Source organism: Chrysemys picta, chromosome 4, assembly GCF_011386835.1.
Source record: "Chrysemys picta bellii isolate R12L10 chromosome 4, ASM1138683v2, whole genome shotgun sequence".
Taxonomy (NCBI): domain Eukaryota; kingdom Metazoa; phylum Chordata; order Testudines; family Emydidae; genus Chrysemys; species Chrysemys picta.
The window spans coordinates 44,923,327-44,945,643 of record NC_088794.1 but is presented as its reverse complement, the minus strand read 5'-3'; the positions used below and the strand labels follow the sequence as shown (position 1 = coordinate 44,945,643).

Genomic DNA, 22,317 nt, shown 5'->3' with positions numbered 1-22,317 from the left:
CCTTCCCACCCTCCAAACCCCTCAGTCCCAGCCCAAAGCACTCTCCTGCACCCCAAACCCCTCATCCCCAGCCCAGAGTCTGCATCCCCAGCCAGAGCCCACCCCTCCCACACACACACCCCAGTCCCCTGCTCCAGGCTGGAGCCCCCTCCCACACCCGGAACTCATTTCTGGCCCCACCCCAGAGCCCACACCCCCCTCCCACACCCTAACCCCTAATTTCATGAGCATTCATGACCCTCCATACAGTTTCCATACCCAGATGTGGCCCTCGGGCCAAAAAATTTGCCCACCCCTGCCTTAGAACAAATTTTCAAACTGTGGTCTATAGGATCTTTGCTGGTCACATGCTCCTGGCTCTCCTCATTTCCAACTGCTAACACACATTAAAAACAGAGCAAAGCACATTTTCTTATTTCTCCTTCTCCATATAAGCAATTGCTGCAGTCGTCACAAGAATGGTATTTGATCAGCAGTCATAGAGGAGGTGATCCACATAATTGTGAATGTGGGGAGAGGTGGTCCTCAAGACTCTCTCTCAAGATGCGATCCACCTTACGACAAAGCTGGAGAACCCCTACTTTTAGCCAAATCTCTACGATTGTAGTCTCAGACTCAAGAAACAAATATTCAACAGTGACAAGAATATATCTGCAAGAAATTAGTATTCACTTTTCAGGGTATATGAAACTTTACTAGAGAGACCAATCATGAACCAAACATGGCCCATACACTAGTTACTGAAAAAAACCTTTAGCAAACCACAATGGGTTCTAGTAGTTGGAGATGGAATACACATCTATGCACATCTGTCTAATATCTAGGCAGCTCAGAAGAGCACTAAGGGCACCTCCGCATTGGACTCAGATTCCAATTCTACCACCAACTACTCCCTCTAAATTAATCAAGCTCATACCAAGGGATCTGTTAAACCTGAACAAAATTATACTATTGAACTAAGAGTTTCCTCAAGAACACGACTCTTATGGACATGGCAGTGTGTTTTTAGAAGACAAACTTTGGCAACCCTGTCTCTTTCATGTTTCATTTATTTTTGGGAACATTGAAAGTTGTGATACTTGCAAGAAAAGAAAAACTCAAAGGCACACCAACTTGTGCTGAACATTTATTTTCATGCTCTTACACAAATAAAATGCTTGCAGCAAAATGTATTTCATGGCAGGTTAAATCCTATACCCCTCGCAGCACATTCACAAATGGCTCTGAGGAGCTCTGCACAGATAAGTCTTCCTCCAGTGTGTTCTATTGCTGTTTCTATACTTCAGGGTTACAGCTTGCACCCAAAACAGGGTTTGGGCAATAAGGTCCCGGTACTCACAGTTCAGGAGGCCCCCATAGGTTTGGGGTCTGCAGCACACATAGGACACAGTCTCCTTAAGCATACTCTACTAATCCTATCCCCTTCAGGAGAGGTGAACATGTTTATCTAGTATCAGAGGGGTAGCCGTGTTAGTCTGAATCTGTAAAAAGCAACAGAGGATCCTGTGGCACCTTTAAGACTAACAGAAGTATTGGGAGCATAAGCTTTCGTAGGTAAGAACCTCACTTCAGATGCAAGTAATGGAAATCTCCAGGTGGAGAAGTGAGGTTCTTACCCACGAAAGCTTATGCTCCCAATACTTCTGTTAGTCTTAAAGGTGCCACAGGACCCTCTGTTGCTTTTTACATGTTTATCTAGATTCCAGGCTTTTCTTTGCTCACAAGATATGACTGAAAATGTTTTTCTAGAAATTAAGTTTATTGACCTGAAACTATTGTTTTCATTAATGTGGGAGAACCCCAAAAGGGAGGGCAAAGTAGAAGCCATACCTGGATATTTTGCTGAATATGCACTATAAAAGACAATGGGTCATATTCTAATCTAATCCATTACATCAGTGTAAATCCAGAGTAACTCTACAACAGTCAATGGAGTTACTGTGGATTTTCAGTGGTGTAACCTGCACAAGATTTTCAGAGTCCACTGGAAAGAGTTTATTGCATCAGAAATTCTAAGCAAAGCACACTAACTTAAAGCATCAGACATGACAAGATAACTGACATATTTAAGATAAGTGGTAACATGGACATCCCCTCAAAAGAGGGAGGGCAACCTAGAGCAGGGATGGGGAACCTTTTTTCTATAAGGGACCACTGACCTACAGAAAAGTGTGTGGGTGTGTGCAGAGGCTCCAGGCTTCCCGCCACACCAGGGCAAGCCAGTGCTCAGCTCCATCCCCATGTGTGTGTGTGTGTTGGGGGGGGAGGTGGGTAGCTGTGAAAGCTTGGGGCTTCCCCTAGGCTCCGAGGTGGGGCCAGAAATGCGGGGTTCAGGGTGCGGGAGGGGGCTCCAGGCTGGGGTGCAGGAGGGGGTGAGGGCTCTGGGGTGGTGAAGGGGGGGTCCAGATTGGGGCCAAGTTTGGAGTGCCGGAGTGGGCTGAGGGGTGGGGGTGTGGGGTCTGGAAGTTAGGGTGTGGGATGGATCTCAGGACTGGGGTGGGGGTTGGGGTGTGGGCTGCAGGTTCCAGGAGGCTCAGGGCTGGGGCACAGGGTTGGGGTGCAAAAGGGGGACAAGCTGCAGGTTCCAGGAGGCTCAGGGCAGGGGGTGGGGTGCAGGAGGGGGTTCCAACCTGGGGCAGGGGGTTCAGGATCTGGGAGGGAGTTAGGTTGCGAGAGGGGGTTCCGACCGGGGGAAGGGGGTTCAGGGTGTGGGCTCCGGCCAGGTGGCACTTACCTCAGGCAGCTCCCAGTCGGTGGTGAAGCAGGGCTAAGGGAGGCTCCCTGCCTATCGTGGCTCCACACTGCTCCCAGAAGCGGCCGGCATGTCCAGCCCCTAGACGGAGGCGCAGCCAGGCGGCTCTGCGTGGTGCACACTGCCCACACCCGTAGGCACTGCCCCTGCAGCTCCCATTGGCCGTGTTCCCAACCAATGGGAGCTGCGGAAGCAACACTCAGGGTAGGGGTAGCACACAGAGCTTCCCCAAGCGCACCTACGTCTAGGGGCCACAGAGACATGCCAACCGCTTCCCAGAGCTGCAACCAGACTTTTAACGGCCTGGCAATCGTGGTTTCCCCCTGCAGCGGGTTGAGAAGTGAGGCTCAGGACTTCTGGCCCGCAGCACGGAGACTTGCCACGGACCAGCTGAAATTAGGCAGCGGGTCAGATCCATCCTGCGGGCCGTAGTTTCCCCACCCCAACCTTAAGAAACATTATTAAGAGCAATAAAGAAGCTAAATCCATCAACATGACACTCTGAAACCTGGACAGACCTGCACAAGACCAAAATAAGTGGCAGAAACAGGTAGACACCCTATGCACCTGAGGGTGCAGGAGGATAAAGAAAAGAAAGGACCGAGTTCACAGGAAATTTATCATTAGGGCTGGATTGATGCTTAGGCACATGCCTTCCACTCCCTCTTGTGTCATGTCATGCGAGACATGGGAATGTAAGGTTTTGTTTAAAAGCAAAATGATGTTTCTAGTCCTCACAGTTTTTTTTTTTTTTTTTTTTTTTTTTTTAAAAAGCAGCTTGATAACTTGACAAGTGTAATCAATGCATTTTGCAAACAGCCTAATACAGCTGAGAGATGCAAGCTGTTCTAACCATCTTACGGGGGTGTTGATTCTGAAGCCCACTGGAGCAGAAGGTCTGCTCCATCCCAGGAGAGGAATTGGGATGCAGGAGAGGTGGTGGGTGGATGAAAGGAATTCTCACAGCGCCGCAGTTCATGCAGAGTTCTCCCTCTAGGTGAGCGGGAGGTGAAGATAGAGCGAAAGTTTGGGAAGGAGGGAGGCCCCAGTTTTCTCAAAGAGGAGTGATGGGCTCCTCACCCACTCAGCAGACTGTGCCTGTGACTGGCCAATACCACTGCTGCCCAAGCAGGGGACAAGGCCATGAGGGGAGTGTACTTAGGGTCTTAAGTTATTCTAATATAGCTCTGCCATGTAGAATGTTCTTGTATGCAAACATTAGCATAAGGATATGCTTATACCATTTAGATTCCCCCCTAAACCTTTTCCATAATTTGCGTACCACACGAACGCAGTGCAACTTATTGTTCTTCAACTCAAGATCACACACAGTCTGAATCCTTTCTTGCTGATCTTATGAAGGTGGCTATGTGCACTGCATCCAGTTAAAACATTGCTTACATTTCTACAGCTTAGTGCTAACACACCACTTTCCCTTTCTGGTATTCTGAGATGAGCAAAATATGCTACTAAAAACAGACTCATAACAGATAAAAAGAAACACCAAGATTTTCCTAATTCATTATTCCAGTTTCTCTCAAACAGAATCAGCTTAAAGAACATGACTTAGTTTAAATTTCACCCATTGCTGGCAAGAGCTGGAATTTGACAATAGCAAATGTTCGTGAAATATGCATTAGCTTTTAGTATTGAAATTTTGCCAGTGCCAGGTGATTAAACCAACTGCATAAAAGATAGTTTTTGATTTAACTCTGAAGTTTAAGTTCCTTTGGGCACATCACAGTATTAGTTTAAGAGTCACTTAGCTGCATATTTACAAACTTCAGGGTTATTCATTCATAATAAACATTGCAAGCAATGTAAACTTTATTTTCTTGAAATATAAAAAGTGGTAATCAAATAATACTGAGTTTATTTGTAAATCAGGACAAAACTAGCCTGGCTTAGATTTGTTTATTGTACTGTGAAATAGTCAGTATATATTAGAGACAAAGTATACATGACTTCTAAGACAGAGAAAAAAATAAATTGATGTTTTAAAGTTTTACTCAATATTGATCAGAAGAATCTATAAATTATCCGCTGGAAGGCATTCAGCACAAAAGCTCTGCTTCTACAATTACAGAACATGGAAGAATACAAGATGTTCTGAATCCAACAAGCCACATACCTAAAATTTAATTGTAAAAGCTCTGAAAAGACTATCTGGAAAGTTTATAAACTCGTTTTCTTCTGAGACAGATTGATTTTATCTCCAAGACTTAGGGCCATTCCCTGTAAGGAAATAAAAAAGGAAAGATGTTCACACCTTGGATATTTCATAAAATTACTGTCATCTCAACACCCCCACCAAAAAAAACCCCAAAACACCACCACCTCTCTGTTACCAGTATTAACCTACAGTTCAGTATATAAAATTCATGAAACTAATTACATGGAAAAGAAATTATTTCTAATTCAACAATGACAATATTTTATTTATTTGTAGCTACAGTTCAGTACGTAGTTTCCAAAAAGCATGAATAAGCTAGATTTGCGTATAATATCTTGCTGAAATAATGAACTGTAAATAGACTATATCTTTTGCTACTAGAAAGTTGTAACATCACCCCAAAAAAGCAAGAGTCAAGAATTTTAACCCCTTGACATTGCACCATTTTAAAATGCAGTCAGTCCAGCAGTTACAAAGGTCAGTCCAAATGGCAGTAATTGAAATTAGAGTGTTGGAAAAGCTCAACACTATCATAATACATACAAAATAATAATTATAAATAGAGACACCAGCTCTCAACATGCTAAGCCCCCCAAAATCTTTTCCACCTCCATAAAAAATGCGACTAGCCCATAAACAGAATGTGTGTGTGTGTTTTAGGGTCTCAGTAAAACTAACAAAAGTAAGGAAATTCAAAGTTCCAGCTGCTACTCAATCAATAGTGAATTACTCCCTAGGTTAGACCAAGTCTCAGATTTAACTGAACTTAGTGTTTTATGTAGGAGTTCCATTGTAAACATAATACTCACTTATATCAAAACCATTTCAAAATTCTTCCAACAGCATCATGTAAAGTAAATGGTTCTTTTGAATCCAAAAGTCCTAAAGGAACCCTTATGATAAGCTATGTAATATACTTCTAGTTATACATTAGTTTCTTCTTTATTCAAGGTTATGTTTTCTAAGGACCAAAATATTCCCACAAATTCTTTTTTTTTTTTTTTGCAAGTGAGAATATAAGTAGACTTCTTTTATATACACAGCAAATACATAGAAGACCATAAGAATGGCCATACTGGACCAGACCAACGGTCCATCTAGCCCAGTATCCTGTCTTCTGACACCAGCCAGTGCCAGATACTTCTGATGAAATGAACAGACAAGGGCAATTATTGAGTAATGCAACTGTCATCGAGTCCCAGTTTCTGCCAATCAGAGGTTTAGGGACACCCAGAACATGAGGTTGCATCCTTGACCATCTTGGATAATAGTCACTGATGGACCTGTCCTCCAGGAAATTATCTAATTCATACTTTTGGCCTTCACAACATCCCCTGGCACGTTGACAATGCATTGTGTGAAGAAGTACTACCTTATGTTAGTTTTAAACCCACTGCTTACTAATTTCATTGGGTGATGCTTGAGTCATGTGTTATGTGAAGGGGTAAATATCCCTTCCTATTCACTTTCTCCCACCATTCATGATTTTATAGACCTCTATCATATCCTTCCTTAGTTGTCTCTTTTCTAAGCTGAACAGTCTCAGCCTTTTTAATCTCTCCTGAGATGGAAGCTGTTCCATACCCCTAATGGTTTTTGTTGCTCTTCTGTATACCTTTTCCAATTCTAATATCTTTTTTGAGATGGGGTGGCCAGAACAGCATGCCATGGCATATTATGAATTTATATAGTGGCATTATGATACTGTCTGTCTTATTATCTATCCCTTTCTTAATGGTTCCTAACATTGTTAGGTTTTTTGTTTTTTTTAATAGAATCCTTTATTCCAACATGAGATGAAAATTACAATGGTTGTTTCAACACTTTGAGAAACAGCATGAGGGGCATGTTGGTGGTATATTATGTTTTTTAATAACAAAAGAACATAGGTCTGCAAATGGGATTTGTTAATACAGCAAAATCTTGGACTATAATAATGCACTGCTGTATGAGGTACGTTAATTTGGTTTAAGGTACCCTGTTCCACCTAACTGTGAACTGCTCTCCCCCCCAAATAAAAAATAAATAAATCAACAATTGTGCTGTATAAGGGGAGTGGAGATTAAAGCTTTTCATTCAGAAAACCTAGTTTTAAAATTGAGACAGGGATTTCCTTCACCTTTCCTGATAGTTGCGAATCTAATTAACAATACTAAAAATTAACCATGAACTACAATGCAAGCTCTGCAAATGTTTATAGAACTCATAATAAAAATGATAGAGACAAAGCTTTAAAAAAAACCCATCATTCATTACCTGACTCTTTGCACGAATTCGTATATGGCCAGTGACAGGAGCATCTGGTCCAAGATGAATTGGCTTTTCAATGCTGACGTTTGCAAGTGCATCTTCTCCAAATATGGAACGTGCATACAGATTGGCAGCCATAAAGCCACAGTAACCAGAAAGTGCCTAGAGAAAGAACACTTAAATTTAACTCTTTACAAAAGGCTAATGGTCCTTTAACAGACACATTTTGTTCCAGATTAATTACAACTCAGTAGGTTTTTATATTTAAAACCTATCCTTCTAAATACAGCTTTTTGTAAGATACCTGAACTCTGGTTCTGAAGGAAACATTAATAGATCTTTCTAAAATGAAAGCTGACAGAGATTTAATCAAGTCATTTCAACAAGATATAACTGGCATTTTCAGGCTCTGAAGTAATGCATAGCAAAAAGGCTTTAAGAAAGATTAATTCCTACTGAAAGGAAGGAAGGAAGTCTTGACCTATTGAAAAAAAATTGTGCTGACCATTCTGAAGCAGATATGTTGACATTTTATTAACTGCTTCTTGCTCAGCTAAAGCAAGAAAGTGGTTGAAAATTACTCAGTTAACATGAATTTCCTTTTAGCTTTCTTAGAGCATACATTTCTAAAGTATATTAAATACTAAAGAATACTAAAATCTTCCAGACTAAACAAAGATCTATATAATTGGTGGAGGTTTATAAATTTAGAAACTAGACCAGGTAAATAGTCTAAAGAACACAAACTCCAAAAAGGGCACCAGAAAATACTATTCTATATAGATTCCTATACTATGCTCATCATCATTAGCATCTAAGTGCCTTCCAGTAGTGAATTAATCAACTGGACTACACATCTGTGGTTTGTTTGTTTGTTTTCTCATCTTCTCTCTAGAGGGAGAAGTGTGTGCAGGAGTGTGTCTGTTTGCTAATGTGTGTTTTTATTTTGAATTTTTTAAATATATAAATATATCTGATGTGAGTTTTAAGAAACTTATCCTATGCAACATGTGGCTTGCAAAGTTAGAATAACTCTACATTATTCAAAAAGTGAAAGCAACGCCCAAGAAGAATTCAAGAGGTAGAAAAAAATATGCTATATTTTGGTATCCAAATCTATTTATACTCGCACAGTAATTTTACTCTAGTTTAAAAAGTACTTGAAGAATTTTCTGCAAGTATCTTACCTTCTCTGGGGTAAGGCATTTCATGTTGGTTGATTTTAGTATGTGCTGTAAGTATTCATTTAGATCAATGATGTTTGTATTAACTGTAACCTTCAAGAAAGAAAGAACAAGGTGTGACCATTTTCATCAGCTTCTCTGACACGTTTTAAATCTTTTTGTTCTAGGACTATGGAAAAGAAAGTGTCACTGTCAGTTATCCTGTAGTACCATACTATACTTGTTGATGGCTGTAAGACCTTTTATATTGGAGAATCTTACAAAACAGTTTCATCTTCCACCATCCAGTGGTTAAGTGGGGATGGCCTCTTACTTTCTACCATATATTTAAATATTAGTCAGAATAAGTGTACACCATATGTTGCTAAACATGTGGAAAGAGTCTTTATCATGAATGGCTGCTTCAAGTCTAGTTACAGCCTAAATGTTTACATTTGAATTACCACACCAGAACAAGTCAAAGATACATGTAGTACAGTAGCTTTTCTCTGACCGACCAATGCTAGTGTTTACTTCACCCTCCAATGAAATACAGCCACCTCTTGAAAAAAGCAGCCGTTCAATAGCATACTATGATACTGCTCAACACTGTACAATGATACTGTGACAGTTTAGGACAGAAAGTGAAGAAGAGTATTGTATCCAGTTGAAACTGCAAGAGACATTTAGATAGGATGATCGTAATTAGGGTGACCAGATGTCCTGATTTTATAGAGACAGTCCCAATATTGGGGCTTTTTTTTTTTTTAATATAGGCACCTATTACCCCCCACACACTGTCCCGATTTTTCATACTTGCTATCTGGTCACCCTAATCGTAATTAGAGCAGGAACTTGGAAAAGACACAAAAACTTATACTCTTAAAGTGGCACCGGAACTTTAATGACTACAAGTGGTCAGGACCTGTTTCATATGTCTGAGAGGGAAGGGGGGCTTTAGGTGTTTACTTTAAACTCCTTGGGAGAAGTGGTTTACTCTGCTAAATGGCCAGCAAAAGCCTGGGTCAGGCAGAACTGCATGGAGGTCAGGTTACTGCAAGAAAGGTAGTGTGGAGCAGTGAGAGTGATTGTGCATGAATGTGTGTGCATCTATTTTTCCTTTTTTCATTGCTAGAAACTTTCCCATGCCAGAATCAAACTGCCTTTGCTATATCTCATATTGTGAAGATCCAGGATTACTCGAGGCTCAAGACCCAGGGAAGGAATTCTCAGACAAACTGGATGATGAAGTCAAGGGGCGTGAGGAAGGGAAAAGACACAGGTACGGAAGGCTCTACTGCCTCACTATTCCAGGATGCACACCACACAGCCTCCTCTCAAAGATCTTTTTACGATGGCTGACCTAGTACATCAAAGCTTACATCAAAAAATTATGACCTTAGCTCAAACCTTGCCAAAAAAATCCAGGTATCTGCTGAAAAGCAGCGCCCAAGGAAAAGGGTGCAGCTGGCACAAACAGCCAACCATAGGAACCAGTCCCTTTGAAGTTGCTCTTGGGCAAGCTAACCACTGCCTGTGCTAACAGAAGAGGGCTACAGATCTATCATTTGGACTCAGGGAGCTCCCAGCCCCGGTGTTTAGACTCTTATTACCAGACAGAAGAAATCTAGAGGGAGTAGGGGAAAAAGAAAAAAAAATCTGCCTAAAAAGTATGTTAGCATTCATTTTAGTTGGGTACAATTGTAATTTGTTGTATTACAGACTGAGATTGTACGCATTTTTTCTATTTAATGACCCTAATGAGCTGCCCAATTTGATGTGCATATCACATGCAAATTACTTCCACACTTTGACAGGGTTACTGGCCTGTTGGATATACGGGAAGCAGTAAACAGGATATATTTTGATCTAAGCAAGGCTTTTGATTACAGTCCCACGTGACATTCCCACAAGCAAACTATGGAAATGCATTCAAGATTAAAATTATAAAGTGGTTTGAAAATGATTCTCAAAAAGTAGTTATTGGGAGGACAAGTCTAGGCGGTCCTACAGGGACCAGTCCTGCGTCCAGTACTAGTCAATATTTTAATTAATAACTTGGATAATGGAGTGGAGAATATCCTTATAAAATAGGCAGAGAGGGGTTGAAAACACTTTGGAGAACAGCATTAGAATTCAAAACTGCCTCAAAAAAAAAAAAAATGGGAAAATTGGTCTGAAACCAACACGATGAAATTCAATAAAGACAACTGCAAAGTACTTCACTTAGGAAGGAAAAATCAAATGCACAACTACAAAATGGGGAATAACTGACTAGGCAGTAATACTGCGAAAAAGAATCTGGGGGCTATAGTGGACTACAAATTGAATACGAGTCAACAATGTGATGCCCCCGCAAAAAAGACTAATATTCTTGTGCCCATTAACAGGAGTGTCATATGTAAGACAAGGGAGGTAACTGTCCCACTCCACTCGGCAACGGTGAGGCCTTACCTAGAGTACTTCACCCAATTCTGGGTGCCACACTTTAGAAAAGATGTGATCAAACAGAGGACAGCAGCAAAAATGATAAAAGATTTAGAAAATCTGACCTATAAGGAAAAGTTAAATAAACTGGGCATGTTTAATCTTGAGAAAAGAAGACTGTGGGGAGACCTGATACTTTTCAAATATGTTAAGGGCTGCTATAAAAAAAAAAGATTGTAATCTACTGTTCTCCATGTCCACAGAAGGTAGAACAAGAAGTTATGAACTTAATCTACAACAAGGGAGATTTAAGTTAGATATTAAGAAAACTTTTTTACTATAACTGTAGTTAAGCTCTGAAATAGGGTTCCAGGTGAGGTTGTGGAAACCACATCACTGGAGGCTTTTAAGAACTGGTTGGACAAACACCTATCATGAATGGTCTAGATTTCCTTGTTCCTGCCTCAGCGTAGATGCCTGGAATTGATGACTTCTTGAGGTCCCTTCCAGCCCTACGTTTCTATGATTCTCTGAAACCTGAAAGACGCTGAGCTTGTAAAGATTTCTGCAATGTCCACAAGAATAAGTGACAGGCTTCAAACACTGCACTGCACCTCCTCTGAGTCAATTTGTGTGGCTGCAATTGAGCCTCTCTTGGACTGGAGGTAAAGCTCTACATGCGCCTCAGACATAAAGCAAGGCCCAACTTCAGTAAACAAGTGACAGGAAACCAACAGAAGTATCAGACTTTTAAAACCAATGATCTACATATTTTACAGCTTGGAGACTTCCTTTCATATCCTGGAGCAGCTTTTCAAATGAGGAGGTTTGGCAGAAGACAACGGTACACTAACTTATATAGGGCAAGCTATCTACAGAATGGAGACAGATGCAACCTTCTAGTTTTAAAATGAAGCTTGAGTTATGTAAAATAACCAATGTGTTACAGAAGCACCTACAATAACCAAAATAGTTTTTCAGTGATGGTTTTAGTTGAAAACTGTTGAGATAAGGTACTAGTGTAAAGCTAGGTAACAATGGCAAATAGATCATCATCAAAAGAACTAACTTTGTTTTCCCATTCAAATTCTGCCCACATCTGGCGGAACTCTGCATCAGTACAAGCAGCAGGCTGGATGTAATCCATGATGTCAATGTGAATATCACTGAGGACAACACAGTTTCGGTCACTGGCTGCTCCAGATACATCATACACTGCAAACAAGAAACACAAACCACAGGTTTACAAATTGAAAGTGGCTACAGAATTGTCAAACACAAAATGAGTGTTCAATTGTGATTTGTCAGTATAACCAACACATGTTGGTCTCTGTCCGTCTAGTGGCTGGATCCCAGAGGTTTAAAAGTCTCCTACAGCCTTTGAATTAACAGATGTGGGTCTTTTTAGCTCAGGCAGAAGAGGCTCATGCTTTTAGATCCAAAGAGACTTAGGTTCAATCCCCACTACTGACCACCCACAGGCATTGCGTTACACCAGCATGCTTTTAAAAAAAATATTATATATAAAAATAAAAATTACATTCATAATGAACTTTTTTAAAATCCAGCAATAAAATATTCTCATATTGTAGAACATTTCACTTATCTTCCAGCATTACATTTTTTTTTAAATAATTCTACTTCTCCACAGAAAGTTCAATATTCTACTTTTTTTTAAGGTTGCACACAGAATTGTCTACTTACCAATATTACCAAAAATAATTCCATTTTCTGTTGAAGCTACTTTGACGTTAGCCTTAATGTTTGCAAAATCATGAGGAGCAAGCGTCAAAGGAGATGGTTTTTCCACTAATTTCAAGTCACCTGTTTAAAAAAATTTTGAAAGAAAAGTTTACGAACAGACAAGAGATAAAGTCCAATTAAAATCAGTTTCAGGACACAGCAGATTACCACTTCTGATCTGAATTCTAAAATCTTACCAAAATTACAATGAAGTCAATAAATTCTAAAACATTGAACCAACATATTTGAAAGCTGAAGCACTAATGAAATTTACACATTCATTAAAACATTAATGGGCTGATTCAAAGCCCACTGAAGTCAAATGGCGCTGGGCTTCGGCCCCTGGGCAGGGAGGGGGGCACTTGGGCATAGGCACAGTTTGACTTCTATTTTGGGGAGTGGGCAGGGCCCACCAGAGCTCGGGCCAGCTCCGCATGGTGGGGCATGGGAATGGAGCACCACCTCCACCCCGACTCACCTCAGCAGGCCACCCAGCCTGTCTAGGTGGGTGGTTGTGCAACCAAATATTGTAACTCAAAGAGAGGGAGCTCAGCTCAAAAAGTTTGAAAACCACTCAGGGTGCAGGGAGGGGCTAACTATGGACTATGTGCAAGCAGGGGTATAGCTCAGGGTGCAGGGAAAGGGTAGATGGGGCTGTGTGCAGGCAGGGGGTAGCTCAGGGTGCATGAAAAGGGGCAGATAGGGGCTGTTTGCCGGGAGTGCCTTTCCCTTCAGTCACTGCTCCCCTAGGGCTCTGCCAGCCATGGAGCCGGGTCAACCGCCCAGGTGGCTCTTACTGGCTGCAGGAGCAGTCAAAGGGGGCTGGGAGCTGAGGAGCAGCTGCAGCCCCAGTAACCAGCAGGAGGAGATGCGGGAGTGCCATGGCTGCCTGCTCCATGGCACAAGCCAGAGCAGCAGCCATCCTGCACTGCTGCTTCTTGACTCTGACCTGGCCAGGTGGTGGGAGAGGAGGAGGAAGTGGGGAGGCGTGGAGCTGCTCCTGGGACTGCCCTGCTCTGGCATTGCAGTTGCGGGTGGGGGCAAGGCCCCCCATGCAGCCACCAACCCTGCCCATGGGCTTGGAGCTTCTGCCCTGCAGGGTATCGGGGCTTGTGGAGCCCCGGTTGGGAACCACTGGTCTATAGTATCAACATATTCAATGTATAAAATTGATGTGAAGAAAAATAAAGACAGAAAAAAGCTTCTTTGACACATACACTGCAGCCTCCATGTGAAATTCAAGTCATGGAGCCATTCTGATTTTTTTTTCCCCCCTCAAATTTTAGTGTGAATTTAGTGCTTATTAAAGGTGATGGAATCGCCTAGGTCCCTTATTCATCCACAGAGCAGATAAAACATGTGCAACAGCAGCCCAAGTTTCCCCACGCTGCCGTGGCAACTTGCCTCAACTCTGACTGCGAAGCAAGCGCAGAAAGACGACTGCCCAGAAGCTGATTATAGCTCCCCAATTCTCTGCTCCAGTTCTGGCCCAGAGGCAGGATAAAGCAGCCTTGGGGCTGCTCTATCATGCATTTGTGGTCAACATTCCCAAAGGGAACCTATCAGCTGAGCAGAGCTGCAGCATGATGCTCTTCAGCCACTCCTCCTACCCACCTAGACACACTCCTGAACGCTTTCTGTACTTGGAGCTGGGAGGAAAAAGGGTTCAGGAGCCAGCTAGACTGGCTTTATATATGTTCACTGGGGACTCCCCCAGGCTGGCAATGTTGGGCTGGATTCGGTCTCCTTTGCACCATGGGAGCAGCGCAAACAGAACGTGGCAGATCAGAGGAACTGCTAATGTTTCTGGAGGGAAAAAACTAAAAAAATTAAGCTATTTTTCTAACTAAAGGGTGACAAAAATAAGTGTGAAACCAGATTAAGAAATATTTTGCGTAAAGGTACATGATCACATTATCAGTACCAGCAGAAGAAAGTTCACTTACTCCATGAAAAATCAATTATTTAAAAGGCATTTTAAAATACCTTTTAAGATAAGTAGTCAGTTTTATTAAACAATTCTTTAGGCATTTATAATATGAGATGCAATTTCTTGTACTTCAACAACGTCCACTGCTTAATTTCAGACCTAAGTATATCAACAAATATTCTTGTTGCACTAGATTATTCCTTACCTAGTGTGGCTAGTTCTAATGTGCAGTTCTGCAAAGTATCACTGGTCTGGTTTACTACAAGCACATCCAATACAATATCATACTGGTTGACATGAACATATGCTTCTGCATAGACAGGATCTGAGAAACCTGTCAACTGAGTAACCTGTCAAGGAAAGAAGATTAATACAAATTGTTGAAGTATCTTTCCCCATTGTCAGTTTAAAATGTTGAACATGGTCACACAAGTGTAGAGAAGGAATGAAAACAATAGAAAAAGAGAAAAATATTTGCTAAGACAGATGAGACTGGTAGTTTAAGACAAAATTGCAAATTAAACAAGAGATCTGTACAAAGAAGAGCTTTAGTTTCGTACTATTAGCTTATTGTGTTTGTATTTAAACCCCTGTCCCTGAAAAATCTAACTCTTCACCCTATCAATAGAAGCTTAGTCAACAAAAAGATTAATGATTTTTTTAAAGTAATCAATTTAAAAACCATTAAAAGTTCATAAATTTCACTGTTAAGAGAGGGTCGTCAGGTATGAAAAGATTAACTAAATAGGCAATAGACCCCCCCCTTATATGCATATACTTTATTTTGTTAAATGTGAGTTAAAGTTCAGAATACATATCAGACCCATAAGGATTAAAAAACCCTCTAAACCATAGAATCTCTGCCCCTCCAACTTACAATAATGTTACAGTTATTTTTAAAAAAAGCCAACATTAGAAACCCAGAAAATGCTGAGTTATGATTAAACTGAACAAAAACCAAATATTGGAAAGTCGTCTTCTCTGGGAAGTTTCTTAGGTTTGTTTTTGATTTTTTAAGATATTTCTGCTTCCTGTTCCCCAGAGCGGTAGCGAAGTAGGGGTTCTTTCCCTTGGACCCTCCTGAATGGCTTCTGGGGAGTAGAAGGCAGGAAAGTGGAGCAAAAAAATACTGCATGGGGCCCAAAGAGCCTCAGGATACGGGGAGGAAGGAACAGGATCTTCACTCCATAGCACTCCTGGTCGTCCTTCTCCCACCACCCAATAAACCTTACTCGGCTCTTGAACCATCCAACAAACTCAAGGTCTCCACATTGCACCACGTCACCACTTCCTGGTTTCTCTTCTCCAATTCCCACCCCTGCACCCGATATCAGGGGGCCAAGGGAGCACCATGAAGCACAGGGACAAAAGGATTCTTCACTTCTCAGGACCCCTCCCCCCCCCCGCCTTCCTCTCCAACAACAAAACCTAATTGAACTTTTCAGATACCTGATGAGCTTAATTAGGTTCCTTAGCCCCCACAAACCCAATTGTCAACATTTGACGCTAGGTGTGAGCAATACGCTTACAGAAATAAGATACTGAATTATACATTACCTTGTTGAGTTTGGATGCCAAGGGATCAGCAGCTTCTTTTCTTTGTGTGGTCCCCATTGCTGCCAGAAGGCTCAGCTGAAATTGGTCTTCCTTTGAGTTCATTTCATTTTTAGCAGTAAGCTGCATGAAGGAAATGGGGTCATCTGGCTGAACTGTCACATTCCTCTTCTCTGACTCTTTCTGTGGTAAGAAAGCAAGGTATTAATTCTATCTTCTAACGTACACTGAAGTAGTGAACTTTATGCAGCTCCTGGAGTATCCCTGGATGTGAGCTTACTTCAAAATTCAAGCACCCAAAAGTTTATGATTACACAATGAAATTTACAATATCTCACCTTCTGAGAAAGTTTCTCCTCTTCTAGTTTAGCTGACAGCATATGAGAAAGGGACTGTCTGCACTCCTTGTTGAAAATATCATTCATTAGAGGAGAACATTCTGACAAAACCTTCAGACATAGGGAGATACGATCCACGTCGTCATCTGTAATTGGCTTCTTGGGAAGAGAGGACTTACCCAAATGGAGAATAGTGGCCATTAGCAACATAGCCTCAGCAATAAAAGACTAAAGGTGGAAAGGAGAGAGGAAGGGGGTTATTAAATCTTACATATCCTTAAAATTGTAGAAATATTATATTTGTCTTAACATTCAAGTTTAAAATATGGTTAAAAATTAAAACTATATCCCAGTAGGTAAGAGGATTTGTGTCAGTGACTTGTTGCTTAGAACCCAAGAGACCTGCCCAGTCATACCAGTTGGAAAGTAGTAAGAAATATTTAGTTGAGGTTGGTCCTGCTTTGGTCCTCAACTGATTTAGTTGGGGTTAGTCCTGCTTTAAGCAGGGGGTTGGACTAGATGACCTCCTGAGGTCTCTTCCAACCGTAATCTTCTATGATTCTATTTGGGACTAGTTTAATCATCATCAAACACTCAAGGAATGTAAGATTTCATTTTCGGGCCTCTCTCAAAAGCTTATGATCAGATCTGTAAGAACTACCAGAGGAAATATGACTTACATTTTGTTTCTTCTTTTCCTGAACAAGAGCCACATAGCGTAGAGCAATCTTCGTCAAAGTTGTGGCAAGGGAGGCAGCAACAAAGAAATCCCCATCCAGCAAGAATCCTCGTAATGGAGGTCTGCAAAGAAAGTCCATCATGGGGTGTTAGTTTTGGAAGACATTGTCTCTCTTCTCCTTTTTTCCATATTTTACTTTAGCTCTCATATTGTGAGACCAGTGTTGTACAGACAGTTTGGAAGGTCTCAGAGACTAAGTGAAGTTTTACTTACACTGGCAGAGAGACAGGAAGTGGAAAGAATAAAGGATAACTTTCACTTTTATCATCAAAGGATCTCACAGCTCTGTACCAGTATGAGCTAACTAAGCCACAAAATAACTCACTGTGAAGTATATAAGAGTATAGTAATCATTTCACCCACCAGTGAGATAGAACATGCAACTGTTTCGCAGAGCACAGGAACATTAAGCAATAATTTAGGTAACAAGTGACGAACACCATACCCAATTAAAATTGTAGGGGGAATTTAGGTAGACAGAATGTAATTTACCCAAATTGGAATTTGGCCAGTACATCAGAGTTAACAATGTACTTTTACAAGAAGTGCCATGTGTTGACTAAAGATCACAAGTGGTCAAAGTATCATCTGGAAGATAATAGCCTTCAATAGGGCAATGGTCTTTATCATAAAGCTCAAGTATTAACTCAGCACTGAACAGAGAGGGAGAGACTAAAATAGAAAAGGAAAGAATAGTAAGACTTACGGATAAAATCAGTGAGAAAAATGGAGGAAACAAAATGACAAACGAGAAGACAGAAAGTGGAGAATATAACAGAAGAAAAAACTCTCAGATTTCCACTGCCAGTCCACATCATAAAGCTACAGACCAACCCAGGATTAAAAGAAAATATTAAACTAGATCAGTCTGTATCACAGAAAAATGGTTTTCAGCCTAAATAAACTGTTTTCTGGAAAAGCAAAAACAACTAGAAAATGTGGCAATTTCCATATTTTATTGCCTCGACAGCGCCACATTTTGGCCAAGTATCAGTCCACCCTGTTTTGTTTGTACATTTAAGAACTAAAGGGGTGATAGACACAAGTTTTGCTATTGGAGATTGACATAAGAAAGGAGGATATGGGGGGGCAATAGAGCGATGAATGTTTCAAACACCACACCGAAACCCTCTCGTAGGAAGAAATGTTTAGCTGAAGAATATGTGCAGAAATTCCTTTTCAGGCAGAGAAGAATTCTGGAAAGGCTTTTGAGTTCTAACCATTTTTAATGTAGCTACCACTAGTAAAATATAAAATGCCTAGTTACCTATCTTCTTCCTTTTTGGCAGGTCGGGAACTACTGAGGGCACTCTGTGTAGCATAGGTGCCCATTTCAGTCACCAATTTTTGGGTTGGACCCACAGTCACCTCCTCTTCAGGTTTCATATCACCAGCTTCTTTCTTTATTTCAGATTCCACTATTGGGATCTGACAATGAACAACAGGAGACATTAAATAGATGCTAAATTAACAAAGAATTCAGTAAAGAATTTGAATATAAAGACAATCTTTTTGTTTTAAGGAAAGCAGCCTTTTTTTCATAAAAGTGTTGTCACTTTCCTCAGTTTCTCCACCTCTTAAACAGGGAAAGGTCAATTACAGCATAATAATATGGAGGGTTTTTTTAAATTTCTTTTAGAAGGGGGCGTTAATCTACATAGGAACTCATCCCAAAACATGAATAAGCCTTGCCCCCACTATACTGTCTTGGATGCCTTTTACAAATTAAAACCTCATGTACTCGCCATTTGTAAGCAGACACACACTAGTCAAGGTGTACCCTATAATTTCAAATTTGCTGTATTCTTTCCCAATAAGAATCTCATTGTCAGATGGGGAAACAAGAATCATCAGATAATCAGATCTGATTATCTACACATGACAGAGCCTGCAAAGTCTTGAAGTTCAAAATACTATTGCATCTTATATCAATTTTTAAATCTTCTCTTGAAACACACATTACATATAAAAATATAGAAATGAAAGCAGAAAGTTTTTTAGACAGTACACACATACCTCTCCCAGTGATCTGCGGACTTCTGTCATTACACTTTGTATATCTTCCTTTGTGCTGCAATATTCTCCAAGGATCCACAAAGCTCCCCTGTAAATCCTGAGATAAGAAACATAATTAAGACACATTTTCAAGCACTACTGGTAATGATTTTTCCATTGTGCTCTAATGCACAACGAGGAAGTGCTACACTGAACAGCTTTCATGGGGCTATGAGTTACAGCATGAGGAAAAGAAAATACATTGTGCTTACAGTATGCAACAAGCTAAAAAATATATAACGTGACTGGTCAAGACAATCAGCTTTTTGGCACTGCTATCCTATCCCATTGTATAATTATAAACTCAATATTCAAATTAAAATAACTATACAAGGAGAGTTTTCTGCTAAGGATTTATTCCCTGCTACATTAATCTTAACATGTGTAAATTCAATTCCAACACTTTAAAATGTTTACCTGAACCGCTATTTTATTATGAGGTCAGTTGTAATGTTTCTAATAAACCAAACACATTAAAATTGGGTCAGATTTTAAATCTGCTATTAGATCAATAAGGAAAAATATATTCTAGAAAGATTTCAATCAAAACAGGTATTGTAGATGAACAATCCCCAATTGTTCAATTAGTCCATCTCCTGCCCAATAGGAGGTTACAATTTTATCTGGATTGTAATGAAGTTATGATTCAGATGTGCGCTAGGTATCACAATAATAAAAGTGGTATAATGTCAGAGAAAAAACGTGATTACTTCTGCTATGACTGATGCTCTGCTGGCCCATCAGAATACTAAATTTTTAGTGCCCTGCAAAGAAAGCGTGGACTCCTTGCAGCCAACACTTATTTCATATTCTGCTATGTGGATTGGAATCCTTTTACAAGCGAGTTCTCTGATAACATACAATAAGCAATTTCTAGTTTCCTTCAAATGCATTTAAAATCATATTGTGGTCATCCCTTGACAACACTAGGTTATTTTAACAATTACAACATTTTAAATTTAGCCTTCATTATCAATGCTGCTGTCTAGTAAATGCAAAGCAAACAACTAACAATTGCATCATAAAAATGAGATTTATTAAGTCAATGTTCCTCACTCAATGCGATACGAATTTATTACGTTTTTCACACAAATTTGGAGGGAAAGAAATTCCCCAGAAATAATTTTCTGGCAAATATAAATTCAATTTAAGTAGGGATGACTGTAGTCTGAAGATTGCTCAAAATAAAATTCTCTCATCTAATTTCCCCTTTCAAACAGTTTCAAAGTGCATGAGAATTCTTAAATTTAGTTAATGTGCAGTGTACTCTTTAAAAATATTTTAAACCTACTTGACAGTTTTAATGGCATGAAAGACTTCCAGCATCTTCTCAACAATAAGTAGTCTGAGATTATCAAACCGCTGAATTGCTTCACGCACAAATTCCAAGACATCAGCAGCTGCAGCTTCATTATTATCACTTAGGAACTCCATCAACTAGGACAAACAAGAGTGAACATGAGCTCAAACAGCAAAGTTACATAACTTTAAATGATCACAACCTTTACAAGAACTATTACAGCACAAAGTGCTGAACAGCAACAGAAGGAACAAGGACAAGAAACAAAAGTGAATATAGCATTTTGCCTGTCATTTGCAAACTGATGTCAAACCGATTTAAGTTGAGATACCCCTAAGTTCTCTCTACTAATTCAGAAGAATAAAGAGTACGAACTATATATCTTTTATATTTACTCCCTAGAGATCAAAGAATTCATGCCATCATACTTTATTCAAACAAAACTTGCACATTCCAATAAATAAGCACCTTGAAACATTTTTTCTATTTGCATAGGTTACTGTGTACTGATAAATAAATAATTTTTTTCCAGTTCGTGTTCTCAAGAACAATAATTTTTTTTTTTAAAACACAAAAAGTAAAACGTATACAAGATGGGTAACTGGCAAATAACAAAGAAGCCCTAAACTTTTTAGGTGAATAAAAATATAATTTACAATAATGCCATTACAAAGAAGATATTAAAAGGTAAGATCTCAGCTTCAGCTATTTTCTTGGATAAAGTAACAAGGATTTTGGAGATCAGGTAAAACACATTTACTGTAAATATAATTAAATATTTGCATACCACAGGAATAACATTTGCAGCCATATCTGGAAACCGAACGCTACAGGAATGCAGTGTCCGAACAAGCAACTGTCTGTATTTGTCAGTATCTTCATGTTCTGTCACATTGTTTGTTTTAATCACTTCTTTCTTCAAAACAATCACCAGCTATAAAACACATCAAATAAGTTTCAACTGAACCACATGCTTCACTGAAGAACAAGATAGAATAAAAGCACACCAAAAATATATATGTATTTACCTCTTCCACATTTCTGGAAGATACAAGATCCAGAGCTAACTGAAGGGTTTTCTTGCGCACTTCTAAATCTGGAGTACTCAGCACTCTCAGTATGTCCATAACCAGATCCTGAAATCAATAAACGCACTTAAATTAAGTTTCAAAACCAACATTTAGTCAGACAAAAAATAATTTTCTTGCTTTAACTAAGACTTTTCTTTTTTGTGCAAATATACAAATTCCAAGCTACAGTACAGAATTACTGAAGAGATAGTTTAAAAAATGTGTAAGTTGTGTATAGCATATTGACAGAAAAGTATAATGGTCAAATGATTCATCATCTCAATTAAGATTTTTTCTTTTTTTTTCCTGTTCTGAGATTAGTATCTGAAGCCTGACTGTTCATTAAGGAAATTCAAAATATTTGTCTAATACACTGTAATTTTATGTAGCATTTTTTAAACGAACTGAATCATTGAAATTTTCCAAAAAAGTCACCCTTTATCGCTGCTAGTTCTCATGCTATCAAGTCAAACTAGACCTAAACATAAAATACTGCCCAGCAGCATTTCATAAACACACCAATTATTTTAAATGTTGAAAGTACATTATTTTTTCTTACCATAATGACAGAATTTTATTTTTATTTTAGTTAAAGGAAAATCTAAAATAGGTTTTCCCAGTGCAAACAAAAAACAACACCAGTAGGACACTTACTTGTAACACTCGTTCATGAGCAGGATGCTCCTTCAGCTCAATCAAGCGATCCAATACAATCAGTTTCACATTGTTATCACTCTCTTTAATAATTAAGTCAATGTAACACTGAGCTGCTGCCTAAATAATAATAAAAAAGAGTGAAAGCGTTTTTTTAAAATTTTTTAGA

General features: G+C 39.7%; 1 protein-coding gene across 7 annotated transcripts in view; it reads right to left on the bottom strand.

Annotated features, from left to right (window-relative positions):
* Positions 1–4,651: 4,651 nt before the first annotated feature.
* Positions 4,652–22,317, bottom strand: part of COPB1 (COPI coat complex subunit beta 1) — a 35,721-nt gene continuing 18,055 nt past the window's right edge. For all 7 annotated transcript variants that reach the window (XM_005309597.5, XM_008163784.4, XM_065592130.1 and 4 more), the window contains 15 exons: positions 22,149–22,268; positions 21,453–21,560; positions 21,212–21,358; positions 20,416–20,561; positions 19,086–19,182; positions 18,337–18,497; positions 17,011–17,131; positions 16,331–16,558; positions 15,996–16,175; positions 14,644–14,788; positions 12,470–12,589; positions 11,835–11,980; positions 8,363–8,452; positions 7,182–7,337; positions 4,652–4,987 (listed from right to left, as the gene is read on the bottom strand). In XM_005309597.5, coding sequence (XP_005309654.1) covers positions 4,928–4,987; positions 7,182–7,337; positions 8,363–8,452; positions 11,835–11,980; positions 12,470–12,589; positions 14,644–14,788; positions 15,996–16,175; positions 16,331–16,558; positions 17,011–17,131; positions 18,337–18,497; positions 19,086–19,182; positions 20,416–20,561; positions 21,212–21,358; positions 21,453–21,560; positions 22,149–22,268 — 2,025 coding nt within the window. In that variant the 3' untranslated portion in view covers positions 4,652–4,927. The remainder of the gene's footprint in view (positions 4,988–7,181; positions 7,338–8,362; positions 8,453–11,834; positions 11,981–12,469; positions 12,590–14,643; positions 14,789–15,995; positions 16,176–16,330; positions 16,559–17,010; positions 17,132–18,336; positions 18,498–19,085; positions 19,183–20,415; positions 20,562–21,211; positions 21,359–21,452; positions 21,561–22,148; positions 22,269–22,317) is intronic.